This window comes from Ammodytes marinus (genome assembly GCF_949987685.1).
Source record: "Ammodytes marinus genome assembly, chromosome: 18".
Lineage (NCBI taxonomy): Eukaryota > Metazoa > Chordata > Actinopteri > Uranoscopiformes > Ammodytidae > Ammodytes > Ammodytes marinus.
In genome coordinates, this window is record NC_137222.1 from 1,923,443 (window position 1) to 1,946,901 (window position 23,459).

General features: G+C 38.6%; 2 protein-coding genes across 2 annotated transcripts; one reads left to right on the top strand and one right to left on the bottom strand.

Annotated features, from left to right (window-relative positions):
• The first annotated feature begins 316 nt into the window (after window positions 1-316).
• Window positions 317-11,432, top strand: LOC307265155 (non-selective voltage-gated ion channel VDAC2). Its single transcript, XM_080046766.1, has 9 exons — window positions 317-423; window positions 1,976-2,046; window positions 2,359-2,408; window positions 5,710-5,862; window positions 6,091-6,143; window positions 7,041-7,262; window positions 9,093-9,243; window positions 9,616-9,673; window positions 9,976-11,432. Exons 2-9 carry the CDS (start codon window positions 1,980-1,982, stop codon window positions 10,065-10,067), a joined length of 846 nt encoding a protein of 281 aa, XP_079902892.1. The 5' UTR covers window positions 317-423; window positions 1,976-1,979; the 3' UTR covers window positions 10,068-11,432.
• An 87-nt stretch (window positions 11,433-11,519) lies between these two features.
• Window positions 11,520-22,879, bottom strand: tor4aa (torsin family 4, member Aa). The gene is made up of 5 exons (XM_080046287.1): window positions 22,733-22,879; window positions 16,916-17,128; window positions 15,853-15,990; window positions 15,309-15,446; window positions 11,520-13,643 (listed from the first exon to the last, which is right to left on the bottom strand). The coding sequence occupies exons 2-5, from the start codon at window positions 17,126-17,128 to the stop codon at window positions 12,792-12,794; spliced, it is 1,341 nt and encodes a 446-aa protein (XP_079902413.1). The 5' UTR covers window positions 22,733-22,879; the 3' UTR covers window positions 11,520-12,791.
• Between the last annotated feature and the right edge of the window lie 580 nt (window positions 22,880-23,459).

Consider the following 23,459-nt stretch of genomic DNA (forward strand, 5'->3'; position numbering starts at 1 on the left):
AGGTCTCGAGGTACTCCTTTTTCCAGAGCTTTTTTAAAGACAAAAAAATATATATTTGTATTTTAAATGTTAAGTAACTTGTTATAAAAATCAACATTTCTGAGTATATAATTGACTTATAATAAAACAAAACTATAACACAAAAATAAGATCTCTTTATTTTTCATGCACCAAACATTTGTATATATGACATGATGCTCTTGTCATATATATGACATAAAACCTCTTTGGTGAGGTCCGATTACTCTCTTGTCATCGCATCGACTCTTTGTTCGATTTTCCCGCTGACAACGCGCATGCGCCATTTGTCTCCTTCATTGTGCCCTGAGTCGTTGCTAAGCTAGGCTAGCTGTCAATCCCTCCAGCAGCATCAGTGTTCACTCCCGGCTTTTGCAGACGCCCCTCACAGACACTTCTACACCGGTAAGAAGAACAAAATAACCCTTTAATAACTCCAAATTACAAGGAATGTGCTTTCATTTAACTTGTTTTAGCATTTACGTTGCTAATTTGCTTCTTAAATAACGGTGCGTTTGTGTCCAAGGTTAGCCACATACCTAGCGTGCAGAGCGATTTGGCTAACGGTAGGTCGTTATATAATGATGTTTAGCCTTGTAGTGGACAGTTTAATCCTTTGGATAACATGTTTTCCCAGTGTTTAAGTGCACACTTTGAAAAATAGTAACTTTATAAGCTAGGTTTGTGACACATTCGCTGTTAAATGGTGTGTAAGTGTGTTCGTAAAGGTCGGGGGGCATGCATTTTACGATTACCGCTAACTAACCAGTTATTATCTATCCGGATGTGTCCTTTTCTTGCTTGTTAGCTGGCTCACACAGATGCTACCCCCCTTTGCACGCACACGCACACACACACACACACGCACACGCACACATACACGCACATGCACACACACACACACACACACACACCTTGCACTGGCCCATCTGCTGTCCTTTTGTGCAGCTCGAAAGACAACCCGTTTACTCCTCACGCTGTGCTCACTATTGTCCGTTTTGTCCACATGCCTTTTCAATTGTATTTAAGTGATCTTGCAGCATCACTTGGCACTAGCTTCACACGGCATACTAACCCTTATTTCACAACCTTGAGATAGGCTATGCTAAGACCCTTCCATCCATCCCCTTTGATGCTTGAATAACTGTATTTCTTTTTAAATTCTCCCGTCAAATGCAAGATTTGATTAAAATTCTTATTGTCTTTGATCAGTGGGACACAGAGCCCATGCATTGTTAGCCTTCCCCTCAAAGGAACAGCTTGTACCCTTTCAGCTAATGTGGAGCACACCGGTAGAGAGACAGGGCCGCACCTAGATGTTTCAGGGCCCCAAGCTAAAATCGGTTTGGTGAGTTCCCCCCCTAGAGATGCAGTAAGCCACTATGTTTCAGTTTTTTGATTTGATTACGATATCTGGGTTTTGGACATCGGCTGATAGCAGTTCTGTGCAATATCACAATTACTATAGGGTAATTATATAGGTTTTGGTGGTGATGTTATTTCAAGGTTATAAAGGCGTAAGCGAAATGCAAAAAGGTGTTAAAATGTATTGGAAGCCATTTTATTTGAACTGCTTTGAAACGGTTTACCTACCTATCAAATAACCCAATATGGATATTGAATTTGCAAAGATCATCTCTAAGTGATTGTATGGAAGAGGACAGTCCACCCTTAATTATCCATTTCTCCGCCCTCCATCTCTCAGTCTCACTGTTTTCTTAACATTTCTTGGTGAAAATGGCTCCAAATGTTGTCAGTTTTTATTTCTTAATTGTCTCATATTCATAAAAATAAACCACTTTGACATGTTATGTGACTTAAACACACTGAGGGTCTAAGGGCAGAGGGTGTCGTACTGTACGGAATGTAAAGCCCACTGAGGCAAATGTCTATTTGTGATATTTGGCTCTATACAAATAAAACTGATTTGATTTGATTTGATTTTGCGCTCTTGCAGCACGATGGCCGTCCCTCCTTCATACTCAGACCTGGGCAAGTCTGCCAAGGACATCTTCAGCAAGGGCTACGGTGAGTTCTTCTGCTTCAGCTGCAAAACAGTAAATTATTCACACTTTAGGAATTCCTGAAACATTCACTGCTATAGACCTCTCTCATATTCTCTCTCTATCCAGTTTGAATATGACACGAATACATTTATGAACACGTTTAGAATTTGGCAAAATCTGCAAAGAAAAAAACAACAGAAGAAAACAATAATTTTATCCTGTATTATTGTTCAAAATGGCATACTCCGCTCACACACCTCTGTCATTTTAATCCACCTGTGTGTGTGTGTGTGTGTGTTTGCGTGTGTGCGCGCGTGTGTGTGTGTGTGTGTAGGCTTTGGCGTGGTGAAGCTGGACCTGAAGACCAAGTCACAGAGCGGAGTGGTGAGGACACTTTACCTCTTTATTTCTAACATGTTGTCGTTTATCTGGAAGTTTTCTGCTCCCTCCATCTCTCCCTGCTTTTCCCTCGTTCACACTCCAAACCGTATAACTTTTAAACTAAACTGCTGTAACTTTGAGCTTACAGGTTTCTAGGTTTGATGAGCGACGATGTGGCTGCAAACCTGTGCATTACTGTAGACAAGAATGACACGCTAGGGCTGCACGATATATAGAAAAAAATCATATCCCGATATTTTTAGGCTTAATGGCCATATACGATATATATCTCTGGTCACATGATTTCGAAGGTATTAAAGACAAACACATGGATTTTCAATAGAAATTTTTATATTAAATAGAATAAGCACCACATTCCAATTTGAAGGGGTGTGTCCCGGTCCCTTGTTATCATTTCTGAAATATTTACGAGACACTGGGTCACATGTTGTGGAAGCTACTGAAAAAAAAAAAAAAAAAAAAGAGATCAGTGAATTACACATTATCAACCAGAACGGGTGTGATACATGAGGCCAATTTAGTATATATTTTTTTGACTATAATTATAGAATGTCAGTCGCACATGCCGAAAGGTATAGTGGGGAAAGGTTGTTTTGGGAGTCTCACAAACTAAAACACACACACACACGCAAACACAGACGGTTGTTGAAGAAACTGATTATTTTAACGCAGCATAACGTGTCTGGATATAAACAATAAAGTCCAATCTAGTTCCCCTTTTGAAAATATGTCGATGTATCTTGCAGCCCTAGGCTATGACACGCCTGATTTTGTTATTTGGCCTGTGTGTGTCTCTCCCTCTAATCTGCTGCTATCTCTCCATGCTTCTGCCCATATGTGCAATGGACCCACTAATGGCTAATCGTGCTAAATCGTGCTAATGTAGATGGTAAGATCGCTGTATGATCCATATATTAAATTTCACCGCCATGTTTTTGTGTCCGTCCGTCGCACTTTGATTTTAATATTATTTCAAATGTTTGTGAGTCATTCATAAATTCATTCATCATTAAAGGGGCACTGTGTAATATGACATCATCAAGAAAGTTCTTGAATGCAACGCTCCCTGGGTAACCCCCCCCTCCCCCCATTTTGAATAATAACAGAAGCTACAGTGGCCTTCAAGGACAAGAACAATTCTAAATTCTAAACAATGCACCTGACCTGATGACATTCCAAAAACATGGATGCCTCCATAAGACTTGCCTGCTCAATGTACAAAATGTAATATTAATATTTGTAATGCTCTGCTCAGGAGGATAATTCAGATTATTGGCAGATGTGATTTTACACCAATGAGGACATATTTATGAATGAGGATGTTGATTTTAACTAATACATTACTTAAAATGTTACACAGTGCCCCTTTAATGTCCATTGTCAATTCTCTTAACCATTATTTGCTTGTTTTCCATGTTTTGTCTCATCACTTATATTGTGACATAACATTTCTTTGTATATTAATTTCTTTGTAAATTGTGTATGAGTAACTTTTGTTTGGATTTTCTTGTCTTTGTGAAGTGTATGCCATCTTTAGTTTTGTGCTACATTTTCATATTCAATTCATTTAGCAGAGTGTTGTATGAATCAATACATTTTCTTTGGTATAAGAAGGTTCAGAAAATAGTGAAAGATTGCCATACATGTCAAATATACCAAACTTCATTTGACTATATATTGCCTTATTTGATAGGCAGACAGAGAGCGAGATAGATAGATAGATAGACAGACAGACAGGCAGGCAGGCAGGCAGGCAGGCAGGCAGACAGACAGACAGACAGACAGACAGACAGACAGACAGACAGACAGACAGACAGACAGACAGACAGACAGACAGACAGACAGACAGACAGACAGACAGACAGACAGATAGATAGATAGATATGTTATGGAAGCAAAATAGCCCAAAATCTGAAAAAAGAAATTGACCAGTGCTTGAAAAAAGTACATTTTTCCCTGCTATATACGTGGGGCGTTTTTATAACTTTTATCATAGAGACACAGTGCAGCGACAACAGGAAATGAGAATGAACACAATTCCCCAGAGAGGTTTTTTAGTTCATGACCTGGAGGCCTCAGAGGGGCTTAGAGGATTCAGTCTCCCTCTAACATATCTATTATTATAATCAACAAAACCACCTTGGGCTTTTTTTCATTATAAAAAGTGTCATATTACAGTTTCCTTAAAGGAATACTTCACCCATACGGAACCAGCGTTCTATCATTATAAAATCGCTATTATAATATAATGAATGAGGTTTTTCTTCCCTCAGTCTTCCCTCAGTCTTCCCTTGGCCCAGCTGTCCTGTTAATCCTGACCCTTACTGTGATGTCACAGTAAGGAAAATGTAGGGTTAGACAGTGAGACCATAAAACACTCTTTCTGCATTTTCTCAGGCTAGGATGATCCGATTTAAAAAAAAAAAATTGCACATTTATACTTCATAGGATCTCTGAGTTCAATACACCTTCATATTCCAACCGGTGAAGTAGGCCTTTAAGACACTGATACATTTTCCGAGTCCTTGACTGTGAGAGTAAAGTGCTGCCTTTCACCCTAAATATATGATATCCTGCTGAATATTTTAGGGATTGTAGCTTTTTCATTGTGGTTCGGCACTTTTGACTCAAATTGAAACACTCAATTGAATTGTTTCTTTATAATGTGTAATATAAGTAGTTAACTTGCCTGTAGTCACATTTTATTTATAAGTTACATTTTTCTTTTATGCAGATTCTGGTACTTTTATTTTGCACCACTGTCATTTTTTACTCATGCACGCTGTCTGATGTTCATCAAACGTATGTGTGTGTGTGTGTGTGTGTGTGTGTGTGTGTGTGTGTGTGTGTGTGTGTGTGTGTGTGTGTGTGTGTTTGTTTGTTTCTGTCCATCACATGTGTATCATAACTGTTGTCCTGCATGTTTTTAACGTTTTTTTTACCGTCAGCTGTTATTGTTAATAAACGTCTTCTACCGTTTTTCTCCGATTAGTTACATTTGACTCCAACTTTCCTTCTCACCACATATTCAAACGTTTAACCATCTTTCTTTTCTGTCTTCTTGTCGATATCCTTTTCAATTAACCCAAGTTTTTTCTTTGTCACAATTCTTATAACTTTTTTTTAAACACATTTTTAACCTCTTTCTCTTATGTTTTTGTATATTCTCTGACACTCTTTCACCTCCTTTACACTGTATTATTCTTCACTGTATATTATTTACTCTAATTCACTATTAATGATTGACTATAATGGTTCACTGATTATCCATCCACCCCATTAGGAGTTCAACACGTCCGGCTCCAGTAACACAGACACGGGGAAAGCCGCTGGAAGTCTGGAGACCAAATACAAGATGAAGGAGCTCGGCCTGAGCTTCAACCAGAAGTGGAACACAGACAACACACTGGCCACTGAAGTCACCGTGGAGGACCAGGTACATCCACTTATATACTGTCTATGCTACACACACGTTAGACGAGTTTTTAGAATGAAATTATCAAAAAAATAAATGTATTTTTTTTTTTTTTTTTTTTTTTTTTTGTGATACAAATCAATACCTGCATTATTTTAAGTCTTATACTGAACTCCTGTGTGTGTGTCTGTCTGTCTGTCTGTCTGTCTGTCTGTCTGTCTGTCTGTCTGTGTGTGTGTGTGTCTACAGCTGACTCAAGGCCTGAAGGTTGCATTGGACACATCTTTCGTACCAAACACAGGGTGAGAATATATTTATTTGTACGAATCGGCAAAGTTTTTTGTGCAAATTAAGTTATATGGAAACTGTCAAATGTATAGACATAGAGTTTGTTGGTCGATTATTTAAAAAAAAAAAAAAAACAGTCAGTAAATGCAAATGCTTGCCATCGATCCCTGAAAAGAGCTTTAAATAGTTAATCAATACTAGTTGCGGATACATTTTCGGTCCATTAGCTAATGGTTTCAGCTTGGAAGTCTCTTAAATAGCCTTTAAAGGGTAAAAAGTTAATTATAAACATATTCATTTTTCAGTAAGCATCTGCATGAAGCGTTTAGTCGATATCTTGAATGCAACACCATTAAAAAATATTAATAATTAAATAAAGAATTGCAAAAAAAAAAACTAACTAACTTTATAGAACTATTTTTCAGAAAGAAGAGCAGCACTCTTATTTATTATTTTATGATGTATTTAGCTAACTTAAAATAAATTCATGATGCTAATTAATCACTAAGAAATTAAATATTGCTTTCAAAAGTTAACTATAAACATATATTAATTTTTTCCAGTAAGAAGAGTGGCAAGCTGAAGACTGCCTACAAGCGTGACTTTGTTGTGATGTTGGATTTTGTATATTTAGGTTTTAAAGGGGCTTTAAGTCACTCAATCAATTTATTTAGCCAAATTAAATTTAATTATGATGTTAATTTACTTAAAAAAATAAACAATTGCAAACACAATGAACTTCCCCAAAAAAAATCCAGTAAGAAGAGCGGCACTCTTTTTTTAAAATTATGTTATGTTTTTATTTAGCCAACTTTTAAATGTATTTATGATGCTGATAACTTATAGATAATAGCTTACGAACAAAAAATAACTTTTCGTATTACCCTTTAAACCTATATTTTTGTTTCCAGTAAGAAGAGCGGCAAGCTGAAGACTGCCTACAAGCGTGACTTTGTGAACGTTGGCTGTGACGTGGACTTTGAGGGTCCTATCATCCACGCTGCGGCTGTGCTGGGGTACGAGGGCTGGCTGGCCGGGTACCAGATGGCCTTCGACACGGCCAAGTCAACTCTGGCTCAAAACAACTTTGCTCTGGGCTACAGGGCCGGGGACTTCCAACTGCACACCAACGTGTAAGGAATTATTTTATTTATTCTTAAAAAAAAATCAAAGTCTTTTTTATTTTATTTTATTTTATTTTATTTTATTTTATTTTATTTTATTTTATTTTATTTTATTTTATTTTATTTTATTTTATTTTATTTTATTTTATTTTATTTTATTTTATTTTATTTTATTTTATTTTATTTTATTTTATTTTATTTTATTTTTGGACATAACAATCACACATGCTTTTTATTTAAGTACTTTTATTTTTTTCTATTTTTTTACAATTATTATTATTTTTATTTTTTTCATTTAGAACATAATCAAATATGCCGTCAGCAGAACATCAATTAAAGGAGCTACGAGGAACTTTTAAATATTTCTGAAACAGTCTAATTATTCCTCTGATGATCATAAATAACATGCAACAGCAAACGAGACCATCAGTGCAAAGAATGCTATTTTTTTATTTATTTATTTATTTATTTACGCTCACCCAGGAACAACAGCTGGTGTAAACAACAACAGTGAAACAGTAACTTTTCAGGAAGCTTTCTAACTTCAAACAGGAAAGTTGTGAGGAAAGTTTGTTTATTCTGTTATGAGAATTTACCTTAGAAAATGTTTACTTCTCTGACACACCCAAAGTTACATAGTGCCCCTTTAAAGTGTCTATGTGCATGTAAAATCCTAAACGCGTTAGTACAAGTCATAGTTTTGGAGGGTCGACGGCCTCATCACTAAAATGTCTCTTGAGGCAAAGCACAGGGGGATTCAGGAATGTGTTTTGAACAGTTTGGGACAAGAGAATACAGATTTTTAGCAGAAAGTATGAATGACAAATATGTGGACATTAACCTGACAGGGAGTCGAAAAAATAGACTTTAAAAGGTACAGTGTGTAGAACTTGTTTAAAAAAAGTTTAAGTTTTACCGACTTAAAAATATAATATTCATGAGTATGTTTTGAAGGCAAGGCAATTTTATTTATATAGCACATTTCAGACACAGGGACATTCAAGGTGCTTCACAGGGTCAAAATTAAAATACATCAAGTATAGAATACACACACAAAAAAAAAGAAATACAACATTTAAATAAAAGAAATAAAACATTTGAACAAAAAATAAATAATTGAAAATAAAAGTGTTTTTTTTTATCTTAGAATGAGACATATGAGTGAGTATATCTTCATAGCTTGCAATGCCATGTTTCTACAGTAGCTCCTTTTGATTGTCACCACTAGATGATGCCAAAATACTTAGATTTTCCAGACTGCACCTTTTTAATGAAAAGAGGCTTTAAGTTGCATTATGGGTAACGAAGGATTCAGTAGTTTTGGACCTTTTTTTTTTATTAAGATTTTTTTTGGGGGCATTTTTATGCTTTATTGATAGTGTAGAGACAGAGTTGAAATGGGGCAGAGATGGGAGTGACATGCAGAGAACGACCGTGGGCTGGAATCGAACCCGAGTCCGCTGCTGGCCAAGGCCCATGGGGGGGGACGCCCTACCAACTGAGCTAAGGGCGCCCCCAGCTGCACTGATCTCTTGTTAGTCCTTTCCATTGGGGGAATGTTTGTGTAAAATAATATATATTTGATTTAATGTTATTATTTTAGTCCACCAGCTGTAAACACTTACACTTTGTTTGTGTATTTTTTTTTAAATAAACTCATTTAAAAACTCCAAAAATGCACAATTTTAGGAATACAAGTGTGTGTGTGTGTGTGTGTGTGTGTGTGTGAATGGGTTAAGAAATGTAAAGCGCTTTGGGGCTGAGAAAATCAGCTAAAAAGCGCTTTATAAGTCAAGTCCATTTACCATTTTAAATGACTGTTTTGTTGCCTCTTCACAGTAACGACGGTAGTGAGTTTGCGGGCTCCATCTACCAGAAGGTAAACGATGATCTGGAGACAGCTGTCACTCTGGCCTGGACCGCGGGCAGCAACAACACTCGCTTTGGCATCGCAGCCAAATACAAGCTGGACAAAGACGCTGCTCTCAATGTGAGTTAGACCACTGTTTATCCATGGTTTATTCTCACCTAAACTATCATTATTAACTCTTGTTTTAATGTCTTTGAAGACTTTTCTGTTTGCCTTCTAACTTGCAACACCATTTATTTATTTTATTATTTAATTCTATTTATTGGATTTTTCAAAAATAAGCACTTACAAATCACATTTTAAGTATTTATTTTAATTAAAAAAAAATGTCTGCCTTTTTTTATTATTATTATCTCTTAAATGCCAGTTCAATCTTTTCTCACATCTTATTTTTTGGTGTATTTGTATGTCCCTGAAAAGCCCTTTCAATGGCCTCGTGTCTGAATTGTGCTATAGAAATGAACCTGCCTTACGTCATGTTTCACTTTACAGGCCAAAGTGAACAACGCCAGTCTGATCGGAGTAGGCTACACCCAGAGTCTCCGGCCAGGTAAAATTCAATCAATTACAATGAATTCTTAATGTTGAATTATTCTATCATCATAAATCAAGACAAAATTATTTTCGAGGCACCTGAAACCAAATTCACTACGTTGCTGTAAACAACAACAACAACAGTGAAACAGTAACTTTTCAGGAAGCTTTCTAACTTCAAACAGTGTTCACAGGGATCACATTTTCCTGAAAGTTATGAGAATATACCTTAGAAAACGTTCACTTTTCTGACACACCCAAAGTAACACATTGCACCTTTAAAATTGACCCTTTGTTTTGTGTTTATTTTTTCTTTAGGCGTGAAGGTGACTCTCTCCGCCCTGATCGACGGAAAGAATTTCAACGCCGGCGGACACAAAGTGGGAATGGGCTTCGAACTGGAGGCATAGAGTGGGACAACTCAAAACTCCCAACTACACATAGAAAGAAAAAAACCACACACACACACACACACTCCAGCATTACAATCATGCAGCCAGCGTCTCTCTCTGTACCCCACTCTCTCCCCCCCACACTCTCTGTTTCTCACACACATTTCAAAGAGCATTTCCGACAGTAAAATAAACGAGATTCAGCATCATGTTTTTAGTTGGAGTTTGTGAGGTTTTTGAAAATCTCGACGGCATATTTTGAATATGGTCCGTTTCTCTGGTCATTGGAAGTGACACTATTTATTTCCCCCTTGTAGGTCTTGTTGGTGTAAATGTCTAGCTCTATAAAAAGCATGTAAGAAATGTAAGAATGAACACGTGTATGCAGAACTGAAGGCTTATTTAATTGGTCTAAAACAATGTACCGAGTGGCAGTTTTCGCATATTGTTACTTTCCCGGTTTGGGTTGTGTTATTTTATTAATCTGTGGACTCCGGAATCGACTATATGAAGGATTTAAAAAAAAAAACATTTCAGCTTTGTTTTAAGCCTGAAAATATACTTGCTTTTTACTACATGCACATGCGGGCAGAAACGTTGTGGTTGTGCTTGCACTCAAAAAGATTACACGCGTCACACATAGTCAAGTTTGTGGGAAAAAAATACATTTGCGACATCTACACAAAACGCATTGTTAAAGCAAGTATCGAGCAGGTATATTTTCGGCTAAAAAGGAACAATCACACACTTCTTTTCAGTACAGATGTTGGTAAATTATCTTTTAACTCTTTGTGACTGCTCCTTCTTGGTAGGTGAAATCAATACAGTGGAATCTTCTGGTACTTTTGTTATGTGCCGTTAGTTAGTTTTTTTGCAATTTCTCCAATATTGTTTTCATCTGTCCGTCTCAGCACAGCAGCAGTCACAAAGAAAGTAGAGAATTTTTTTTTTTGGCATCTGCTTTGTAGATATCTTGAATGCAACAGAGTGCAACCGGGTGTGTTAACTGGACAGCCATATGTTTCCTCAAGTTGTCTGTCAGCGCTCTCTCTCTCTCTCTCTTAAATACACAACCCTACACTCCTAAGATCTGTACATGGGCTACAGTTGATTGTCCCATGAGTGATACCAGTAAAAAAACTACTTAAAAGAACACTAAATAGGATTATTAGGTTATTTTATCCTAAGTAAAATTTCCTATTTTTATTTTTTTTCTGGTAATCAAACTTCAAAATGTCTTTTTTGTTGTTGTTCTTCCATCTTGAGTGTGACGTCATGATTATAAAAGCTACTTTTTCTTTGTCACGTAGACACAGTACCTCATTTTTTTTCCAATGTCTATTAAAGGAATTCTAATAATAAAAAAAATATTTAAAAACAATGTCCGAAAGTTGTTGTAATTTTTTTTCCAATTCTCAATATGATGAAATTATTTAGAGCGTGCAGTGTAAAAAAAAAAAAAAATCACAGTCAAGTTTATATTGTGTCTTTAATTTCAAGGCACTTACTACACATAGACGTCCATATTACAAATATAAACTGAGTACAAGACATTAACATACAGGTATTCATGGCTCATTCAAATATCATCAGGTCAATAGAAAAAAATTAAACATCTTAATGCTAGGCTCCACAAAACTCTCTTTGTATTTCTCAGTACGGCAGCGTTTACAAACTAGTGTAAAAATTGGAGCAAAAACTGAAATGTTGCATTTAAAAAAAAAAAATCAGTGTATTCTAATCTAAGTATTATTAACCAATTCACATATATAGTTTTTAATAGGTAAACATTATTTGTGTGGCCTGACCCTTTCAAAGAGGGTTATAATGTGGACAGGGCGTTTTCAAACTTCTGCACAGGATTCGGGGGAATGCAAAGCGAAAGTAGCAAACTGCTTTAAATTTTACAAAGCACACTTTCTCTGTGAAATTGTTATTGTTGTACACGTTCCCTGACAAAATAAACTAAAACTAATTTCGTCCATTTTCCCAACAACATATCCAAAACGTCTTCAGCGTCCTCCAACCAAGTCTCACAGTGAAATGATGATCATTTTAGTCCACAGCTCAAAACGAAGGTCTAGTAGTTGTTTCACAAACAACGCCCTGAAATTGTGAGTTATTGAAGTTTTTTTCCTGCTTCTTATTTCTTGTGGACCAACCAATCCCCTTTCCTCTCCTCTCTCCTCTCTCCTCTCTCCTCTCTCCTCTCTCCTCTCTTCTCTGTCCGTGAACTTCCTTTCGAAAAGCTTTTTGACTTTGCACTTGTGTCATTCAAGTTTCTCAACCCGGATTACCTCACTTCTCACACTTCTCTTGTTTCTTCATGATTCCTAGAAGAATGTGAAATATATCCAAACTGAAATATTTACTTCCGGGTCCCGCCCATAATTCCTAAATCACATTATTCTCAGAGTTCAATAGTAAGACAACATTTACCATTGGATTGCAGGGGAATGAAGTTAGTTTTAAAAGGTGGAGTCAGTGATTCTGGAGAACGCTTGTTGTCAAAATAAACTTTGTCAAAATCTGTAAATATATCTCCTCACAATCCACTACCTGTTCGAACTGTGTGTGCACTGAAAAATAAAACCTGGCTCCGTAAAGCCCGTCAGCCGATAGACTCTGTAAAAAGTCTCCAACTAACTTCACCTAGTTTCAATCCAATTGCAAACATATCGGTAACTATTGAGCTGTCAGAAAAAAAAATGCACCCATCAAAAATTACGGCATTGCACCTTTTCACAGCAAGTTCACCTTTGCCACCACTTGTTTACAGCCCGTTTGGGAGTATTGATGCCCGCCTTCCTCCGGATAGTATTCAATCTCCCCCGCCAGGCGCTCTATATTGGTATGGTCCGGGTAAAATCCCTCTCGGGTCATTTCGTCCAAGAAACAATCCATCACGTGACTTTTCTCCAGAAGCCCTAACGGTAGCAGTTCCGCCCGCGTCCACAAGCGGTGCAGTTTCTCCAGAGTGTTGCGTAAAATCGGCGTGAGCTCTTTGACCAGGTTGTTGTGTCGCCCCGCCGAAGACGAAATGCTCGAGGAGTTGTGGAGCATGTGTTTGGTGATTTGCGCGTGACCCAGATTGCTCAAGAACAAATAAATCGCGTTGAGATATTCGTTGGACTGTTTTTTGGACGTCGCCAGTTGCAGCAACGCGTCCAAAATCTCCCTGTGCATGTGCTCCGCTTCGTCGAAAATAAAAAGCGGGATTTTTTCCTCTTCTTCGGCCCTTTCGACCATCTCCGATATGATAGCGGAAAGGTTTTTGGCGCAGTTCACAGCGTTGGCCTCTTGGGGGCAGTGGTGTAAAACGTAGTATTGAAGCACCAGAGTATCCCCCACGACCGAGCGGAAATGCCCAGCTAGCAGGCGCCCCAAATGGCTTTTTCCGACTCCGCTCGGCCCGTGTATGGAGACCACCAGTGGTTTGTTATGGACGTATGTTGATAGGTAATCCTTCAGGTTGGCCATCAGACCCTCGACTGCCCCCTGTTGACCAAACACTTCTCTACGCAGCGACTTCTCCAATCCCTCGAGATCGTAGCGCAGAACGTGATCGTCAAGGTTCTCTATGGCGTTGTAAATCTGGGAAGAAACAAGGGATGGATGTTAAAGACCTACTTCACCGGTGGGAATATGAAGGTGCATTGAACTCTGAGATCCTGTGTAGTATAAATGTGCAAAACATTTTAGAAATCGGTTCATCCTAGCCTGAGAAAAGGCAGAAAGAGTGTTTTATGGTCTCACTGTCTAACCCTACATTTTCCCATGTATTACATCACACATGGTAAAATGTAGGGTTAGGATTAACAGGACAGCTGGGCCAAGGGAAGACTGAGGGAAGAAAAACCTCATTCATTATATTTTATTGAAAAAAAATCTATGAGTCAGGCATTTCAGACTGTTATCTTTTCATTTCCCTGAGGCTTGTTCTGCGTGTTTCACCTCGTGGTCTACCGCGTCTCATCTCTGGATCATTCCTTTGAGCTTCACTACAAAGTTTAAACAAGTGAAACGGCTCCTGTCCAAGTTTATCTCTAAAAGCTGTTGACGTAAGAACCAAACTACAACAGGAAATAAGACTTGTTGATGTTTGAAGCTGCAAAACAAACTTTGTGTGTTATGGTGCGGGACACGTGTCTGTCTATCTATCTATCCATCTATCTATCTATCTATCTATCTATCTATCTATCTATCTATCTATCTATCTATCTATCTATCTATCTATCTATCTATCTATCTATCTATCTATCTATCTATCTATCTATCTATCTATCTATCTATCTATCTATCTATCTATCTATCTATCTATCTATCTATCTATCTATCTATCTATCTATCTATCTATCTATCTATCTATCTCAACAAGTTTTAATTGTGGAGCAACGCAAGCTGGACATTTTTTGATTTTCTTTTAAAAACAACCAGAAAAAAAACCTCACCAAAACAAGTTTAACATTTATTTGACGTGCGAAATAACCGATTTACACCGGATCAAATCCCATATTGTTAATGTTGAAGCTGTCTTGCATTCATTCATACCCAACACTTGATTGAACTCCTTCTAGTTTTTGAGATATAGACAGTTATGGCTATAACTCACTAAGGGGCCCGGTCGGAGGTAGGTACAGTATTTTGACAAATTCTCCTGGTTAGCAATGAATCATGGGTGACCCACATAATGACATGCATTTACTACATCTCCAGTCTGTGAACGCTGACATGACTGAGCTTGTGTCTGAATCACACACGAGTCTAGAGCCAAAAAATATCTCACCCTCACTGAAGATTCCCACGGGTTTTAGATAACATAACATAGAAAGTTTGTCAATTTCAGGAAAATAGCCTCAAGGTCTTTAGAAAGTTTTTTTAATTATAACATCAATACTCAGACGATACTGTACCTTTTAAAGGTGGAGTCAGCGATAATAAAAAATATTCCATAATCTGTTTTATTATAATGGCATTTAAAAGGCCTCTCAAAGTTGTGTTTAGTTGTATATTTACCTGTATAAATAGTACAGCAAAACAGCAGGAAAAAGGCAGTATTTGACAAAAAGCATTCTCCAGAATCACTGACTCTACCTTTAATTCTTCTGCACCTACACCTTCAATACATAATAATAAAAAAAAAATTCCACCCAAGAAAAAAAATACACTTTCTTACAGCACATGAAAATGCCTTTAACAGTTTGTGTTTAGTTGTACATTTACCTGTATAAATAGTATAGTACAGTAGATAGTATTTACCTGTATAAATAGTATAGCACACAGCAGGTAGAGGCCATATTTGGCCCGGCTAGGCGCTGGTTTCGGCGGGGCCCGTCTCCCTCCGCTGTTTGGGAACATGACGCGCCTCCTGCGACGTTTCTTCTTCTTCTGTGGTGTCTGGGAGGGCAGAACGGAGGACGGGTGCAGAGATGTCAATACTCCGTTGATACACACTCCCTGCGTTCCAATCCCCATACTTCCCTACTATTTAGTATGTAGAAAAAATATGTAGGATGTCCCGATTCTTGTGGCCAGAGTTAGGATGGTTAGAAGTACCCGGATGTCCTACTTCATCCGGGATGCGACGGATATAAGAGCAAGAGGCAAGATCAAGGCGCAATGTTATGATGAAATAAAAGAGTAAAAGTATGTCCCAAGTGTATGCCTACTACTGCATCCTAGCTAGATTCTTTTTATAGTCGGATGTAGTTTGTAGAATAGAAAAAAGAAAGAGTATGAGATTCGGAACGCAGGGACTGTACCTTTAAAGGCCTCATAGAGTTGTATTTAGTCGTGTATTTACCTGAGTGGAGGAGAGGGGGTGCAGGCCAGAGGGGGTCAGCCCGTCGAAGGTGAAGATCGTTGGGCTTGTCCGTGTCGGGGCGCCGGTCAGGCTTCCCCCAAAACCCAAAGCCAACTCCTGCTTCCTCTTCTTCATGGCCTGGGGAAGGAATGAATTGAAATGTTATTTAGGCCTTGTTTTGTTTATTTGCGATCACATTGACTAGATATATACACACCATAACATACAGGTGCATCTCATGTAATTGGAGTATAATGGAAAAGCAAATTTTTTTTCTGTAATTTAATTCAAAAAGTGAAAGTTTCACAGAAAAAAAATCCTGAAATATAGATAAGATAAGATAAGATATCCTTTATTCGTCCCACAGTGGGGAAATTTCAGTGTTGCATCACACATTAGAGCAGGAATAAGAGCACACAGGAGTAAAGAGCACACAGAGGGCACAGCAATAGCTGTAAATGCTTATTTAGCTTTAAACTTTGTATAAGCTTATGTTTTAGCTTTAAACTTTGTATAAATATAAACTATAACTATGTGAGTTAGCAGGATATGGGCAGAATAAATAATAAAGTGACAGTGACACATGTAGCACCATTATTGCACGTTCTTAAGTTACAGTATTGCACATGATTACAGTATATACAGGTGAATGACATGTACAGGGTCAGCAGTTCTGATTGTACAGTCTGACCGCAGCAAATATATATCACTTTGTATCTAATGAATCTAGAATATATGGAACTTTCACGTTTTTAAATTGAATTACAGAAAAAATTCATGGCCTGGTGAAGGAATGAATATTTTATTTAGTTAAGTTAATTGCGATCACATATAGATAGGCCTACACAACTTCACAAACATAACATAAAAAGATAAAAGGTGCCACAAGGAACTTTTAAATATTTCTCAAACAGTGTAATTTTTCCTCTGATGATCATAAATGACATCTAACAGCAGATCTAACGAGACCAGCAAACAGGCGCGAGGATATAGCTAATACTCAATAAAATATAGGCCTACAACAGATGCACAAACCCCAATCGAACGCAGCACTACTCGTTACCATGTATTTGTGTTTGATGCGGATGACGGCGCGTAGCGATGAAGAGAAGCTTGAGAGACTGGGGGCCGGACTCTCTCTGTGATTCTCTTCTTCTTTATTCTCTCCATTCGTCTCTCCGTTCGTCTCTCCGTTTGTCTCTTCGTTTGTGTCTTCATCCATCTCTCCGTCCGTCTGAGAGGCGGACATGCTGCTGCTGCTTTCTAAGTCACTCATCTGCAAAGGCGGGAAACAAAGCAGGAATTTCTTTCAAAGATTTTTTTTATTAAATGTCAGTAAAAAAAGCAGGAATTTAAAGGTGCAGTGTGTAATATGACATCATCAATAAAAAGTTCTACAAAATTCTAGAATGCAACGCTCCCTGGGTAACCCCAACCCTTTAGAATAATAACAGAAGCTACAGTGGCCTTCAAGGACAAGAACAATTCAAAATTTTAAACAATGCACCTGATGACATTCCAATTATGACACTTTCAAGATGGCTGCACTAGGCCTTGGTCCAAGATATGCAGTAATATGGACAAATATGAGACCCTTTCTAAGGGGAAAAAAAATAATTACAATTTTTTTTCTCAGCTATTATGCACTAAATTAAATGTACTTATGGATATTATAATTACTTTCTACAAAATCTGCTAGGAAATAAAACCCAAAATTCTACACACTGCAGGTTTAAAGCTATAGTGCGTAACAAATGTTTTTTTTTTAAATACTTTATTTTAGGATTTTTTTTTTTTAGAACTGAAAAAATTTACACAAAAACAAAAGACAAAATAAACAAACAACCGACATGGCGTATATACTCAAAGGCCGACTTCACCGGTTGGAATATGAAGGTGTATTGAACTCGGAGATCCTATTTAGTATAAATGTGCAAACAAAAATGAAATCGGATCATCTTAGCCTGAGAAAATGGTCTTACTGTCTAACCCTACAGTTTCCTTCTTGTGACATCACAGTAAGGGTTAGGATTAACAGGACAGCTGGCTGGGCCAAGGGAAGACTGAGGGAAGACTGAGGGAAGAAAAACCTCATTCATTTTATTATAATAGTTATTTTCTAATGATAGAACGCTGGTTCCGTATGGGTGAAGTATTCCTTTAACAGGTTTCTAAGGACATTGTTCTCATTACTAAACCTGCTGCTTAGTCATGCTATCAACTTACACTTCTTTTGAAAAGGGGAAGCTCTTTGTATATGTGTGTCATATTCAGAGGGTTAAGGCTCCGTGCATTTACAGGATGTCTGTTTAAGTGATTACTGAGAAAGTTAAGGAAGAAGGAAGAGAGAAGTAGAGAGAGTGTGTGTGTGTGTGTGTGTGTGTGTGTGTGTGTGTGTGTGTGTGTGTGTGTGTGTGTGTGTGTGTGTGTGTGTGTGTGTGTGTGTGTGTGTGTGTGTGTGTGTGTGAAATATAGTTGCAATATATCACTTGACTATTTCCTCATGTGTGACGGGAAGGTGAAACTGAGACTGTGGCTGAAATAACAGTGACAAGAAAACACACACACACACACACACACACACACACACACACACACACACACACACACACACACACACACACACACTGTACAAATTAAAAAGTTCCAAAAATGTCAACGTCACTGTACTGCACTAGATTTTTTTAGTTTTGAGGCTCTACCTCTAAAGTTGTAAGGAAAACTGTCTACATTTGAGTTCTTCATACTAAGAATTAAAAATAAATAAAAATAAAAGTTGTGCCAAAGTTGTTGAGACAGTTTTAACACTGTTTACTTGGGCACAGCTGTTACTTTTATACATAATGAACGATACACTTTCATCACATATGAATGAGAAGTTATCTCAGCAAAAATAATAATTAGCCCTTAGCTCAGTTGGTAGGACGTCCCCCCCCGGGCCGGGCCCAGCAGCAGACCCGGGTTCAATTCCCGCCCGCGGTCGTCCTCTGCATGTCACTCCCCTCTCTGCCCCATTTCAACTCTGTCTCTACACTATCAATAAAGCATAAAAATGCCACAAAAAATATATTTAAAAAAATTAAAAATAATAATAAGTTGGCCTCAAATGTAGGCAGTTGTTATTCAGACTTAAAAGCCTCAAAACTCAAAAATAAAGTGCAGACAGTAGCCTTGACATGTTTAGTTTTCTTAATTTTTTACATTATATTTTTTACCAGTGAACAACAGGGAGAGAATAGCTTGTAATGTAGACAGGCTGTGACCTACATTCAGCTGTGACGGTAATGTGACGATGGCTGCATACACTACAACAACTGAAGCCCAACCCGAATTTGGTTACGAAACAAGTGAAGTGATAAGATCTATTTAAAGATCGCAAGTCACTGCACATTCCTCATGATAGCATCTTTACTGTAGTGTGTGCTATCTCTTTTATATACTATCTATGGCTAGCTCGCTGGTTTAAAGCTGGGGTATATGATTTCGGATTGGTCAAAGTTAACATGAGATGTACACTTTGACCAATCAGAGCGAGGCTCCGATTCTCTGTTCTTATTGGCTGTTGGGACTATCCATTCACTTTGGCACGACTTTGTTGGTGTAGAGCGTGTCAGGGAGGGACCATAGGGGAGGGACCAAAGAGAACAAGTGGAGGTATATGGTTGAGGTATTTGGATTAAAATCTCTAGCATAGGTCATTTATGTTCTATCTGTTTTTATGTAAAAAGTTTTTTTTTTTTTTTAATCAGGTATTGCAAATTCACATGGACACAACACAGTTTTCCAAGCACACACACACACACACACACACACACACACACACACACACACACACACACACACACACACACACACACACACACACACACACACACACACACACACACACACACACACACACACACACACACACACACACACACACACACACATTGTTTCCCTTTAAAAAAAAACATTATTCAAATCGTGTGAAATATACTTTGGAAATATGCTGGCAGCAGAAATAGGGAAGTGCGATCCACCCAGGAACATTCTCTGGCCTGTGTGAGCTTTTTATTTGCATGCACCATACACGCTATATTCCTGCGTTCCAATATCCATACTTCCCTACTATCTAGTATGCCAGAAAAAGATTTAGCATGTCCCAATACATGCAGGTCAATTGTAGTATGCTGAAAATACATTAATGCCCCACTAACTCCAATAGCATTTTGGAGTATTCATCTTTATTCTTGACATTTCTTGACATAATGAAAAAAAAACTTCCTCATCTGATTTTGTTTTCTTTTCTGTGGCCCTAAAACTCTTCTGTACTTTAGTATGTAGTGTAGTGTATTAACACTGGGTTTTCTTTCCGCACACACACAGTACGGACAGGTAGCGGATCATGAGGAGATATTCACTGATTATTATTATTATTATTATTTTTTTTTTTAAGATATTTTTTTGGCATTTTTTTTTTATGCTTTATTGACAGTGTAGAGACCGAGTTGAAATGGGGCAGAGAGGGGAGTGACATGCAGAGAACGACCGCGGGCTGGAATCAAACCCGGGTCCGCTGCTGGCCGAGGCCTATGGGGGGACGCCCTACCAACTGAGCTAAGGGCGCCCCTTCCTCCCCCATATTCACTGATTTTGATTAAAAAAAAAATTGACAACAAGCATTCTCCCGAATCACTGACTCCAGCTTCAAGTACTCTACGTTAGTTGAAGTGTTATAAGTGACGAGACTTAATCTTAAAAATAAACTTGATTAGTGAAGGTATGTCGGTAGAAATATTCAATAGTGTGCAATCGGACTTCATATAGGCCACAGAATAAAAATGGCTTCTTGCAACATCATCTTGGCGTTTTAGAGAAGTTTGGGGTTTTTCTTAGCACACACACACACACACACATACGCTCACACACACACACACACACACACGCTCACACACACACAGATATACGCCCCCAGGCACTCTCTCACTCACACACACGCACCCAGGCACTCTCTCTCTCTCTCTCTCTCTCTCACACACACACACACACACACACACACACACACACACACACACACACACACACACACACACACACACACACACACACACACACACACACACACACACACACACACACACACACACACACACACACACACACACACACACACACACACACACACACACACAGAAAAGGAGGAACTGTATATCAGTTACACCCAGGAGGATGAAATTTAGTTGATAATTGATAGAATTTCTGGGTGATAATCTTTCTTTATTTCCCCGTTATATAATGAATGAACACATTGTCTTATATGTACTGTGTGTGTGTGTGTGTGTGTGTGTGTGTGTGTGTGTGTGTGTGTGTGTGTGTGTGTGTGTGTGTGTGTGTGTGTGTGTGTGTGTGTGTGTGTGCCTGGGTGTGTGTGTGTGTGAGTGAGAGAGTGCCTGGGGGCGTTTATGTGTGTGTGTGTGTGAGCGTGTGTGTGTGTGTGTGTGTGTGTGTGTGTGTGAGAGAGAGAGAGAGAAAGAGAGTGAGAGTCGGATATTAGTTTTGGCGGTGCAGAGAAAGCATTTCTGGGAAAGTTTTACTTCAACACGAAAGAATTCAAGCAAAAGCCAAAAGCTAAACACACATGGAGAGAGTGTAGGAGCGGTGATGGACACACACACACACACACACGCATGCTCACACACGCACACAGACACACACACACACACACACACACACACACACAGAAAGAGACACAAACACACACACTCACTCTGTCTCTCTCCCTCTTTCACAAACACACACACTCAGAAAGAGACACAAACACACACACACACACACACGCATGCTCACACACGCACACAGACACACACTCTCCCTCTCTCCCTCTCTCACACACACACACACACACACACACACACACACACACACACACACACACACACACACACACACACAGAAAGAGACACACACACACACACACACTCACAACCTCAGGAACACTAACACACACACACACACACACACTCTGTCTCTCTCCCTCTTACACACACACACACACACACACACACACACACACACACACACACACACACACACACACACACACACACACACACACACACACACACACACACACACACACACACACACACACACACACACACACACACACACACACACACACACACTACCTTATCTGTTCCTTTTTCACATGCAGGTACGTGAAAGGGCCGTCTGCATACCAGCCATTCCCCGGCACTTTGATGGATGTTAAACAGGTTTTTACTGACCCTTTTAACATGACCTATTTCCTCAGTGAACTCTCCATGCGTTCAAACACTCATTCTTCAACACTATTAAGTTTGCTAGAAAAGGATTTAAGTCCCAAAACATGCATGTACAGTAGATAGCCCAACGTATTGAATGTCCTGCTTGCACCCTATTGCATTCTGCAGTGTAGCCTACTCAGCATGCTTGAGTATGTATCATATATAAAAAGAAAAAGTATGCAATTTGGAAAAAAAGGGGTTGTCTCAGTTTTTTGCACTGTAGAAACCCGCACACACACACACACACACACACACGCACACACACACGCGCACACACACACACACACACCCTATTTCAAGCTCTCTTCTATCTTGAAAAGGCTCAAATATTGCATCTCATTTCAAGAGATCTTACCATGTGAAGTGTCACTTGTAGATTTTGGTCTTTTACTTATTTCAAGTAAAGTACACCTTGTATTGCTTATTTTTTGAACTCCTTTTTGAAGAGGCGTTTCACACAGTTACACACACAAAGCCTGAAAGCGCTTAATGCCTTCAGGCTTTGTGTGCAAAGAAAACTAGTCCACTGAAACCCAATAGCTAAGTAAAACAAAAAAAACAGGTTTTCTTACCTTCAGTGTGCTTCAAATGTTCCCAAAAAGACAGTGCACGCTTAGTCCATTGGTGTGTTTGGTTGAGTATGAAGCAGAGACCAGCTCCCACTAACACACACACACACTGACACACACAGAGAGAGAGAGAGAGAGAGAGAGAGAGAGAGAGAGAGAGAGAGAGAGAGAGAGAGAGAGAGAGAGAGAGAGAAGAGAGAGAGAGAGAGAGAGAGAGAGAGAGAGAGAGAGAGAGAGCTCAACTCAGGAAGAGCCTGCTATCTGTCTATCTTAACTCCTAACTGTGTCCTCACCCCTCTACTGCTGTTGGCTCCACCTTTTTCTATTCTACTTTTTTCTCTCTCTTCAGTCTCTGCCTCTGTGGGTGTTGAGGTTTTGTTTTTTCTGAAACCTTACACCACAGTGGCTTTTTTGAACAAATACATCTGTCTGTCTGTCTGTCTGTCTGTCTGTTAAAAAAAAAGTACTTTGTAAATATTACTGTGATGTCACAGTAAAAGACATCACAGTAATATTTACAAAGAAAGTTTTTTTTTAACCCTATATTTCTCTTTCTGTGATGTCACGAGAAAGAGAAATATAGGGTTAAAAAAACACTCTTTCTGCCTTTTCTCAGGCTAGGATGAACCGATTTCAATTTTTTTCGCACATTTATACTACATAGGATCTCAGAATTCAATACACCTTCATATTCAAACCGGTGAAGTAGGCCTTTAACCATGTACATCTA

Coding starts and splice junctions, on each gene's coding strand:
- LOC307265155 (XM_080046766.1), top strand. CDS start 1,980: ATGGCCGTCCCTCCTTCATACTCAGACCTGGGCAAGTCTGCCAAGGAC. Junction 5,863..6,090: donor AAGTCACCGTGGAGGACCAG/GTACATCCACTT, acceptor GTGTGTCTACAG/CTGACTCAAGGCCTGAAGGT. Junction 6,144..7,040: donor TCTTTCGTACCAAACACAGG/GTGAGAATATAT, acceptor TTTTGTTTCCAG/TAAGAAGAGCGGCAAGCTGA.
- tor4aa (XM_080046287.1), bottom strand. CDS start 17,128: ATGAGTGACTTAGAAAGCAGCAGCAGCATGTCCGCCTCTCAGACGGAC. Junction 15,991..16,915: donor GCATCAAACACAAATACATG/GTAACGAGTAGT, acceptor TTCCTTCCCCAG/GCCATGAAGAAGAGGAAGCA. Junction 15,447..15,852: donor ACCCCCTCTCCTCCACTCAG/GTAAATACACGA, acceptor CTGCCCTCCCAG/ACACCACAGAAGAAGAAGAA.